General features: G+C 44.1%; 1 protein-coding gene across 10 annotated transcripts in view; it reads left to right on the top strand.

Annotated features, from left to right (window-relative positions):
- Positions 1 to 12,271, top strand: part of LOC132383080 (protein FAM227A-like) — a 70,488-nt gene that overhangs the window by 16,143 nt on the left and 42,074 nt on the right. For all 10 annotated transcript variants that reach the window (XR_009508539.1, XR_009508541.1, XR_009508537.1 and 7 more), the window contains exons 6-8: positions 1,614 to 1,757; positions 5,835 to 5,933; positions 9,327 to 9,431. Coding sequence is in view for 4 of the 10 variants with exons in the window: in XM_059953840.1 (XP_059809823.1) it covers positions 1,614 to 1,757; positions 5,835 to 5,933; positions 9,327 to 9,431 (348 nt within the window). In the remaining 6 variants the exon portion in view is untranslated. The remainder of the gene's footprint in view (positions 1 to 1,613; positions 1,758 to 5,834; positions 5,934 to 9,326; positions 9,432 to 12,271) is intronic.

Here is a 12,271-nt window from a genome sequence, read left to right as displayed (position 1 = left end):
TGGAACAGGCCTGTGCTAGTGTGCCTTCAAAATCCATGAAAGGTAGAGAAAGAAATAGAGAGGCCTGGTCCTTATGACAAGGATCATTGACCTGGATGGACGTACCTGTACAAGGATATCCATCCAATCCACTCTTAACGCTTCCAGAACCTATACCAGATCGGGTTGCTTATCTGTCCCACCACAGTGATATACTCCACAGCCTAGTAGCTTAGAGCAAGTGACCAAGGGAGAAAAATAATCATCTCACTTTGCTGGGGTGTTCAGGTAGTCTACCCTGACTCCCATTAGATTTAGTGCTTTTTAAAGAGGGCTGTCATGCAGAAAACATTTCACAAAACGAGACTGTTCTTTAAAAATAACTGAATGGAATAGGAGGAAAAAAAGAGACCATTAAAAACAAAGAGAAAGATGGTTATAATGTTGGCAATTTTTCATGTTTGTGTAAGAAGCATAAGCTGCAGGCTCTGAGTAAAGTGAACTGAATTGCTCAACTTCAGTGACTACAATTTCAAAGCAGTTCTATAGACAAGAGGTACATACCTAGTTTTTCTTTTTTTCAAGAAGGGGAGGTGTAGTGGTAATTAATGATGTTATTCCTACGCCACTCAGTTAGCCGCTCCCCAATGAGAGGAGCTGGCATACAGTACATGAAGGGTTATCAAGAAAGTTCATCTGAGTGCTAGTGTAACAAATACAACACCCTTATGTTCTAAAAACATGATCGCTTTGCATTCTATCAGCATTCCCATAACTTCCTCCACATCCACTGACCTTTTCTCGTGTTCTCTGACCTTTCCCTCAATACGGGTTGAAGAATGTCACCAATTATATCACTAATGACACTGTTGTGTCCGTGACCAAATGGATATGAAAGTCTATTCATCACTCAAAGCAGACATTCTCTTGTAAACCCTTTTATTAGAGACTCCCAAACTCAAAATTCATCAGGTTTTTATCTATTAAAATAAATGCTAACAGTCGGTGACGCAATACAATGACATTGTTTACTTTAATATTTTGTTACATTGAATTACATATTTACAGTGGGAGCATGTTATAACTGACATGGTACCTAAGGAGGTTCAAACAATTTTGCTGGAATAAGCTAAATCACACAGACGATATAAAAGCTTCTGAGGACAGAGAACCCATATGTCAAGGTTATATTCCAATTATTGATAGATCAAATATACCTATGACCATGTTTGATATGCAAAGGGACAAAATGTACTCTGGTCTGGCATCCCTTTTCGATCACTGGAAGATGAATGCAAACTAATTTAGCTAGGGGTGCCTTGTTGAATGCAGGCCGATTAACACAGCCCCATTGTCTTATGTTTGGCTGCTGCAGACAAAGATGGCTCATGGTCACTTCACTTTCAAACCTTATCTTGAGCAGCTAGAGCATTGCAAAGGGCAAGCAGCCTGTGTTTTGTAGGTGCCTTTTCAGTTCAAAATCTTTTGTTGTTTTTTCTTAACATTTCAGTGGCTGATTTTAGAAAACTGCTTGGTTCTTATTTGTAATGACCTATATCTGACAATTCCCTAACAGGCACCAGAGGCCTCTATTGTCTGTATCTGCTTTAACTGTTGATTCTCCCTCATTTCAGCATTCAGATGAGAAGCCCAAATTGCTGGAACTTCAACATTACCCAGGGTTCAGCGCATTGCAGCCCACCCCCTTGCCCAATGAGACTTCACTGGACCAGATCCTGGATAATGTGCTGAAAGCTCGTGGTCATTTGAAGAAACAGGTCAGTTGTTATCTCACTCAACAATTCCTCCTCAATCAGCTCACATGCATTCTGGTCTGCATGGGTCTGAACCAGGTTCCCATTGTAATTGGGTTGATTAACATGTGAAAGTTGAGGCAAGGCATTGAAGTTTAGTGAGAGAGCGTGGATTTGAGGGCTCTACCCTCCTGCAGTGAAGAAGGAGGATTGTGGGGCAACACTGTGTCCACAACTAGTAGTGCTTTTGCCTCACAGGACCAGAGACTCAGGTTCAATACTGACCTTGGGTTCAAAGGTTCAAAGTACATTTATTATCAAAGTATGGATGCAGTATACAACCTTGAGATTTGCCTTCCTACAGACAGCCACCAAACAAAGAAAATCACGGGATCCATTCAAAGAAAAAATATGAAAAGCCCCCACACGCAAATAGCAAAAAAATGAGCGAAAAACACAGAATACAAAACACCAAACCACAAAGTCATCAAAAGAGTCCAGACATATTCAGTTTAGTTCAGTTCGGTTCAATCTAGTGCTGTATCATTCATTAGCTTCAAGCCACCCTAATCAAAACCACGCAAAAAAGCAACTATAAAGGAGTGACCAGAAACCAGAAACACATCATAACATGAACTACAGAGTCCAGTCCACAAATGCATCTGTTAAAACTTGCCCAGGACCCAGACTCCAGCACTTGCCCCCTGCCGAGAGGGAGAGAGAAACCATTTGAACACGGGCAGCTTCCTCCGAGAGCAGCGGATGAGAGGGCCAGAGAGACCAGACAAACGCAGACAACTTCCTGCAGGAGCAGCGAGCGAGCAAGAGAGAGAGAGAGAAAAAAACCATTCGAACGCAGGTAGATGGCGCTGAATACACACCCGCCTTCCACTCTCACCCTCGATGCTGAGATCAGCGAGAAATGGTGCCGATGATGGGCTCACACGCCCTCCTCTGCAGGCTTCTTGGCCTCGAGGCCGCTCACTTTGCTTGAAACCTTCCCGAGTTTGCTCAGAGACAGAAAGCCTGATAACACACTATCAAAATGTAGATCACAGGCTCCAAGAGCAGTGTAACCGCATTTGGAAGTAAAAGCAGACATAAAAAAATGAAATAAATTGTTTTGTGAACTGTCTGAAGTAGTCTTGTACTGCACGAATGGAGTTTGCCTCTTTTTCCTGTGACCTCATGAGTTTATCCTGAGTGATCCAGATTCCTCCCACCCAAAGACGTGGCTTGGTGGGTTAATTGGCCACACCGTATGTAAGTAAATGGTAGAATCTGGAGAAGTTTGGGGGAATATAGGGTGGAAAAAAATGGTTTCAATGTAGGATTAATGAAACTGTATGGTTGATGGTAACCATGGACTCAATGGGCTGAAGGCCCAATTTCCATTTATCTCTCTATTGTACTGATTAACCGGAAGAATGAACTCAAAAGTATAATTGGAGAGCTGGCACAGAACAAAGGAGAGTAAAGGGAGGGGTACCAAGGACAATAGTGAGTCAGATTTAATCAGGGACTGTTCAATTGAACATGAACACCAATTTTGGGAAGGATGCTAGGCCTTAAAAAGAGAGAGTGTGGGGATAGACTGAAATTTCGGTATGGAAAATAGAGGTCAGGGTTATGGAGAGCTTGCAAGGTTGGGGGTGATCTCCAAAGCATCAAGGGGAGATGTACTAGAGTCTAGACAATTGAACTGGTTAACATTGGAAAGGTCATGTTGAAGAACTTGAGACTGAAGGTTGTAGTGGAGGATTTAAGCAGCAGTGAGATGTGGAGACATTGGTATCCAGCATCAGATGGACACGCCTAAGAGTGTGAATGAGAAAATCATGTGAAGATGTGTGTCTTCTAGTTATCAAAGTAGTGGATACAGCCCTGTCCATCACATATAAAGCCTCCTCACCACTGAGCACATCCACACGAAACTGTCGCAGGAAAGCAGCATCCATCATCAGGGACCCCCACCACCAAGGACATGCTCTCTTCTCCCTGCTGAAGAAGGTCCAGGAGCCTCAGGACTCGCACCACCAGGTTCAAAAACAGTTATTACCCCTCAACCATCAGGGTCTTGAAGCAAAGGTGATAACTTCACTCAACTTCACTTAACCAGTGATTAAAATATTCCCACAACCAATGGACTCACTTTCAAGGACTCTTCATCTCATTTTCTCGATATTTATTGCTTATTTATCAATTATTATTATTTCATTCTTGTATTTGCACAGTTTGGTGTATTTTACACACAATTTGAACACCCAAGTTGGTGAGGTCTTTCATTGATTCTCTTATGGTTATTATTCTATGAATTTATTGAGTATACCTGCAAGAAAATGAATCTCAGGTTTGTATATGGTGACTGTGTACTTAGATAATAAATATAATTTGAAGTTTGAATAGCCTGTCTGTATAGAATCTACCAATACATTAATGTTTTTTAAAGTCTCCAGTATATCTCCCCTTTAATGTTTTATTCTCTGAGGAGATCAAGCCCAAACTCTCCGCCCCTTCTAATATCCTTAGTGAAGTTTCAAGCTATTCCCATTCTCTCCAACATATCTCCAAAGTTAGTGTTCCAGATTATTTAGATTAGTTAAAGCTGCTGTATGTTTGAAAGATATGTTAAAGGAGGGAACAAAGATGGAGAGATTGAAAGAACAAACGAGAAAATCTGCAGCCGATGGAAATCCGAGCAACACACAAAATGCTGGAGGAACTCAGCAGGCCAGGCAGCGTCTATGGAACAGAGTACAGTCAACATTTCAGGCCAAGACCCTTAATCAGGACTGGAGTAAAAAGATGCGGAGTCAGAGTAAGAAGGTGGAGGGAGGGGTGGAGAAACCACAAGGTGATGGGTGAAACTGGGGGGAGGGGTGAAGCTGGGAAGTTGTTTGGTGAAAGAGATACAAGGCTGGAGAAGGAGGAACCCCCCTTTTCTTTCTTCCATGGCCTTCGTCCTCTCCTATCAGCTTCCCCCTGATGGGTGTATCCTGTCTTTATTTCAGGTTTCCAGCGACTATAGTTTTTTGTTTCTTTAGGAGGGTTTTGGGCCTAGAGGAGAGGGAATGGCATGAATCTAAATACAGCCCCACAACACTTCTCCACAACCTTCCTCCATGAATTCCTGTACTCACCACATTAATCCTTCAACTCTGTATTCCTACATGCCTCAAAGGTCCTATTAATATTGCCTCCTGCAGCTACCCACAATGACTTCCCACACCCCACAGTTCCAACTACTCCGGCTGTGCCTCCATTTGCCCTCCCATAGGTACTTCTGGATGCTTATAATCCCCACCTCTTGTGGATTCAGATTTCAGCTCCACTTTCCCCCAGAAATCTGCCTGAGTTACTCACAGGCAAATGTGAAATGTGGCAGGAGAGAGGGCCAATTGTGGTGAACTACGTATACCTGTCTGGACAGGCCCCCTGCTGACTGCTCCTGTGGCTCCTCCCACAGACCCCTGTATAAAGGCGATCTGAGGCCTGAGCCCGGCCTCTCAGTCTCAAGGATGTAGTATGGTGGTCACTCACTGCTTGTTCCTTCTTCCAGTCAATAAAAGCCGATATCTCACCTTTACGTCTCAGAGTGAGTTATTGATGGTGCATCACCAATAACATCACTGGCTAACAAAGACACTGGTGTTCGTGAGGCTCTGACCATGTCTGGGATTCATGATGGACTCACTGGTCAGACCCAGGCTAGAGTTCCAGGTCAGAGTCAGAACTGGGTTTTAGGACCAGGGTCTAGGCTCCAGATTGAAGCCACTGTGAAAGCTAGACTGAAATTCCAGCTCTGATGTAATTGAGCTCAATTTGCCCCCTTAAAGCAGGACAAGTGAAGTGGGCGTCAGTCGAGGAATCACGAGGGTTCAGAAAGGAAATGATATCTTGCAATATCACACTTGAATTTTATTTTAATCCTTCCTATTCATCTTCTGTCAGATGCGGAGGGTTAAAACTGCATTCTGCTTTCCATTAATGTTAGCCCTTGCCTGCACTTTCCTTGCTGCTTGCCCCAATTCCCTGACTGGTCTCCCCAGATGCTTAATTCTTAAACTCACTCTGGCTAACTCCGACTTCTCTCCAATGCAGACCGGCTACATTGCTGAGTTTCGGCAGATGCTCAGCTCCACAGTGGTGCAGGACATCCTCCTAGACAGCTTCTGGTGGTTTTTCCTGCGTGAGCAGAAGGTGAGATTGCGCTGTAGCGAATGTTGGGTTGGTTTAAAGGCTGCTCACACCATTCACCATGCAGTACGGTGCACAAGGTGCATATATAGCTAGGGTGCCTAAGACTTTTGCACAGTACTGTATCTGTCAACATGCAACAGAGAGTAAGTTTGTCAATCTGGTGGGAGCAAAGGATGTTGGGAGTGGCAAGGGTAGAGCACCGTGGGAGGGGCGTTTGAGCAGGTGCCAGAGGATGGGGTGGCGCTGGTGTCATCACACCAAGTCCTGAGACACCAGGCAAAGTCATATCATTCCAAACAATTAGTTTATTGATCATTACAGAATGTCTCTCTGGTGCTTCCCGCTCCCTTCCTCTTTTCCCAACCATGATTCCCCTCTCCCTGCCCCCTTCCCACTCTCAGTCCACAATAGAGACCCATATCAGAATCAGATTTATTATCACTCACATATACCATGAAATTGGTTTTTTTTGCGGAGCAGTACAGTGCAAAACAAAACGTAAAATTACAACAGTACTATGTAAAAATCTTAGGCACTCTAGCTATCTATATCTATCTATAGTTACTACATGCCTGTCGTTACCGTGAAGGTTTTACACAATGCTGCATGGGCCCGACTGTACTGCTTCTCTGATGCAATGCAACAGATTCAAGATTGTTTTTAATGTCATTCTCAGTTCACAAGTGTGAAAGAGAACGAATTAATTGTTACTCCAGATCTGATACAGCACAATAAGATGAAGAACTCAATAATTAGAAAAACACTGTGACTATAAATATCTAAGATAGCTTATGTACATTGATTGCGTGTACAAAAAGTGACAGGCATTTCATCAGGACTAAAAGGGTCTCAGCCTGAAACGTCAACTGTTTACTCTTTTCCATAGGTGCTGCCTGACCTGCTGAGTTCCTCCAGCGTTGTGTGTGTCGCTCTAGATTTCCAGCATCTGCAGAATCTCTTGTCTCATTATCTCATTGTCCCATTATCTTTAGCCACTGCACCAAATTTTATTCCATTGTTCCTCTTTCCTCTGAGCCCCACATCCTTTTACCTGTTTGACCAGCATGCTGCTTTGTGTCATCATGTTGTACCCTCACAGAGTCTCCTGGTTTCGTCTTTAAAATTCACTTATTCATAAGATTCGACCTTCTCTGTGCTGAATGCCCTTGAGTAACCTCTGCCTCTAAATGTGGATTTCTGAAACCTTCGGGATGACTCCAACAATTATCCTCCTCCCGCCACCACTTTCAGTCTGGTCTGAATCCTGCCAAATCTCTTTCACTGATTTCATATCAGCAAACTCTCAGTCCTGTAGTGCCAACAAACATTGGAACGGTAATGAGAGCCCACAAATTTTCCTCAGAGTCTGGGGTGCATTTCATCTGAACCCACTTTCAAGAGTATTAGACCCTGCAAGTATACACTTAGTGGCCACTTTATTAGGCACAGGAGCGGTCTCATAAAGTGGCTTTCTGCTTTATGTGGTCTTCTGCTGCTGTAGCCCATCCACTTCAAGGTTCAATGTGTTCTGTGTTTATCAAAGCTCTTCTAGACATCACTGTTGTAATGCATGGTTATTTCAGTTACTGCCGTTTTCCTGTCAGCTTGAATCAATCATGCCATTCTCCCCTGACCTCTCTCATTAACAAAGCATTTTCACCCACAGAAAGCTCACTGGATTTTTTTTTTGTTTTTCACACCATTCTCTGTAAACTCCAGATATTGTGTGTGAAAATCCCAGGAGATCAGCAGTTTCTGCGATACTCCAACCACCCTATCTAGCACCAGCAATCATTCCACAGACAAAGTAACTTGGATCACATTTCTTCCCAATTCTGCTGTTTGGTCTGGACAATACTTAACTAAATCTACAATAACAAAACCTCTTGCTTTTATGCTTTGAGTTGCTGCCACATGACTGGCTGATTAGATACTTGTATTAACAGGCAAAAAAATTATTAACAAAAAAAAAGTGAGAGTAAGCGTTCGGCACGGACTAGAAGGGCCGAGGTGGCCTGTTTCCATGCTGTAATTGTATATGGTTATAGGCAGGTATACAGGTGTATCTAATAAAATGGTCACTGACTGTTGTTGAAGAATTTAAGGGCCAGTGAAATTATGGAACAAGTTGCAAATAAAAAGGAAGAAAGATTAGTGGGCTTAAAGATGGATAAATCCTGAGCATCTGATGTGATATATAGTACAATGCAAAATGTATATAGTACAATGCAAAAGTCTTGGGCACAGATTGTTTTATGTATTGCACTGTACTGCTGCTGCAAAACAAATTTCATAACATATGAGTGATGATATGGGTCTGATATGGGTCTCTGTTGTGGACTGAGAGTGGGAAGGGGGCAGGGAGAGGGGAATCACGGTTGGGAACAGGGGAAGGGAGACAGGAAGGAGTGGGAAGCACCAGAGAGGCATCCTGTAATGTGCAGGGAACCAAATTGTTTGGAATCAAATGACCTTTCCTTGGTGTCTCAGGACTGGGTGTGTTTGCACCAGCGCCATCCCCGCCCCCGGCACTCCTTCTCTGCCACCTATTCCTCCCTCGGTGCTCCACCCTCACCATTCCTAATATCCTTTGCTCCTGCCAGATTTACAAAGGTCAGTGCTGGGGTAGTGTTTTCTGGGGAATTTCTGATAGACAGGACGAGTTTACATTCAGAAAAGCAAGATTAACCACAGATAGACCATCACTCTCCTCCAAGAGGACCATAACCTTGTCATGGGGTTTGAGGGTTTGCATGCCTCAATAACCCAGAGAGCTATGTTGGCTGGAGGAGGGCCTTGTGCTTTGGCTCTTGGTAGGGTCACCCACGTCAAACAGGTCAAAGGGTAGAGGCCAAGCCAAGAGTGGTCCACCAGTCCTCCAGGTTCAGGGGTTCAGCTCAGGTAAAACGGATTTGTTACGGAAACAGCAATGAAGAATCCTTCTACATCTGAGTGCAACGGTATTCCTGAGTCTCCACCCGGGACTTGTATGATTGACAGTAGTGAAAACCGAGAAGAAGCTACTGGCATGAAGCAAGCCCCTGAACACCACCAGGGATGGAGACCTTCATTGTTGCTCCAAACGCTGGTGGCGTAGTGGGCAGTAAGTCGTAAGTAAGGCCGTTGCTCTCTGAGAGTGATAAGCAGGGGTGGGGTCCGCCACTCCCCTAGAGTGCAGGGGTGGGGTCTGCCACTCCCCTAGAGTGCAGGGGTGGGGTCTGCCACTCCCCTAGAGTGCATGGTCTCTTTCATTGAATGGTGAGTGTAATGCAAGGGCTGCCACTCACAAAAAAATGTGCCCACAAGTGATTGTGAGGTGATGACTAGTGTGATGAGTGATACTCTGTCACCAGTCCTGCAACATTGGTCCTCATGAATCTTCTTCCCTTTCAGACCCACAGCTCTGTGCAGTGCCGACTGTTCGATCGGATATCCAAGAATTACGTGCAGCTGATCATGAAAAGCTGGAGCTGGTCCTTTGGTGACCGTTTCCTTCAGGTTAGCAATGCAGTTTGGACAGCCCTCCGCCATGAGCTGTTTCCATTATTGCAGTTTCCTGTTCATACACTAACCTAGCTGCCGCTCCCCACAACCTCCACTAGTGTGGGATGGATAGGATAGAGTTAGAATCACCTTTCACTGCTGAGGAGGCTGCAGACTGTGTGCCCTCACACCCCCATGCCCTCCACAAACCCCTTCTTTCATTCTTCCACAGTTCCACACCTGATTCCCTGTTCCTCCTTAGCTCCTCTCTAATCTGCATTGAGTCCCGGGGTCATAGAACATACAAAATAGAAATCTATAGCACATTACAGGCCCTTTGGCCCGCAAAGTTGTCCAGATGATTTAACCTACTCTAGAGACTGTTCAGAATTTCCCTACCCTATAGCCCTCTATTTTTCTAAGCTCCATGTACCTATCTAAGAGTCTCATAAAAGATCCTATTGTATCCGCTGCTACCACCGCCACCGGCAGTGCAATCCCCACACCCACTACTCTGTGTTAAAAGCTTAGCTCCTACATCCCTTGTACCTACTTCCAAGCACCTTAAAACTATGCCCCCTTGTGTTAGCCATTTCAGCCCTGGGAAAAAGCCTCTGACTATCCACACGATCAATGTCTTGTACACCTCTATCAGGTCACCTCTCATCCTCCATCATTCCAAAGAGAAAAGGCCAAGTTCACTCAACCTATTCTCATAATGCATGCTCCCCAATCCAGGCAACATCCTTGTGAATCTCCTCTGCACTCTGTATAGCATCCACATCCTTCCTGTAGTGAGGTGACCAGAACTGAACACAGTTCTCCAAGTAGGGTCTAACTAAGATCTTATATAGCTGTAACAGGCAATAATTCCCGCAGAGTTTAGCTGTGAGACTGGCACGTGTAGTGACTAGACTAGATAATGTTGACCTCTTCCACCGTCAATCTAGTGTCTGTGTGCAGCATATACTCCAACCCCTACACTGGCCATTCACACCAAAGCACCAACTGCTCTGCCCCACCTTCATCATCTATCCCACAGTCTGCCACCATCCATCCTGTTCTCTGGTGCCGTCCTTCCAGACCTGGAGACTCGTCAATTCTGTTCATGGCACAGTTGCCAAAGGTGATGTTGTCACTTGGAGAGTCCGAAGTAGATTGATACGAGGCTCTAAACATCTTCCCTTGAGAATGCTCAAAGGAACAATGGTGGGGCTCAACTAATTGATTTTACAGCTGACAGGTTGCTGGAATTTGGACTTGTCCCTTTGGATGGAGGGGAGCTTAAGCAAGCTAGCATAAAAACAGAACCAGGATATCACAATCGTAACCAGTTCCAGTGAAGTTGATTGGATGCACTCTGTATGATACTGTGATGTTATTAAAAACACTCAAATGGCCTAGTGATCAGAGGCAGCTCATCAGTTACTTATCCAGGAACTTCCATTGAGTCATATAGTCATAAGGTTATCTATCATGGAAAAAGGCCTTTTGGCCCATCTCATTCATTCCACCTACCTGAGCTAATGCCATCATCTCCCTACCTCACTATTTTTATTGCTCTCTTTTTTGTACTAATTATTTAATTTATATATGATATATTTAAATATATTTCATGTGTGTATGTATATACCCATACTATTGTAATTTATAGTTTTTCATTGTTTTTCATTTATATGTACAGCACTGTACTGCTGCCACAAAAGAACAATTTTTACAACATATGCCAGTCATATTGAACCTGACTTGCCTGTACAAGGCCTATGTCCCTCCAAATCTTCCTACCCAAGAACATGTCTAAATGTCTTGCAAGCATTGTAATTGTACCTGTCTTTACCACTTCCTCTGGCAACTCATTCCACATACCTGCCACCATCTGTGTGAAAAACTTGACCCTCGGGTTGCCTTTGGCGCCCTGTAGTTTTAGATTTCCCTACCTTGGGAGAAAGGATATATCCTGGTTCTGGTGATTTTGTAAACCTCTTCAACATTATCTGTCAGCCTCCTTCACTCCAAAGAAAACAGTCACAGACTTATCCGCCTGAGTCTGGGATAGTCAGCATGGCTTTGTACTTGTCCAACCTATCTCATAGAGCTCTCCTGAGATTAAAATGAAGGCTGATGAAGGAAAGGCAGTGGAGGTTGTTTACATGGACTTTAGCAAGGCTTTTGACAAAGTTGTGCAAGGGAGGCAGGTCCAGAAGGTTCAGTCGCTTGGCGCTCGGGATAAAGTAGGAAATTGGCTTCGGCATTGGCTAAGTGGGCGAAGTTGATCTTGTCTCTCTGACTGGAGATCTGTGACTAGTAGTGTGTCGCAGGGATTGGTACTGGGTCCATTGTTTATCATCTAAATTAATGATTTAAATGAAGATGTGGTAAACAGGATCGGAAAATTTATGGATGACCACTAAGTTTGGGGTGTAGTGGACAACGAGGTAGGCTATCAAATCTGTAGCAATATCTGGCCCATTTGGAAAAAAATAGGCTAAAAAATGGCAGATGGAATTTAGTGCAGACAAAATTAAGGTGTTGCACTTTGGGAGGACAAACCAGGGTAAGACTTACACAGTGAATGGTAGGGCACTGAGGAATGTGTTGGAACAAAGGGATTTTGGAATTCATTCATTCATTACGTGCTGTGTCATATGACATGGGCGATCATGGTCTTGACCATGATTGTTCTTGGTAAATTTTTCTACAGAAGTGGTTTGCATTGCCTTCTTCCGGGCAGTGTCTTTACAAGACGGGCGATCCCAATACTCTTCAGAGATTGTCTGCCTGGCATCAGCGGTCACATAACCAGGACGTGATATGCACCGGCTGCTCATACAACCATCCACCACCTTCTCCGATGG

Source organism: Hypanus sabinus, chromosome 29 (genome assembly GCF_030144855.1).
Source record: "Hypanus sabinus isolate sHypSab1 chromosome 29, sHypSab1.hap1, whole genome shotgun sequence".
NCBI lineage: Eukaryota > Metazoa > Chordata > Chondrichthyes > Myliobatiformes > Dasyatidae > Hypanus > Hypanus sabinus.
This window is presented reverse-complemented; position numbering and strand designations above follow the sequence as displayed.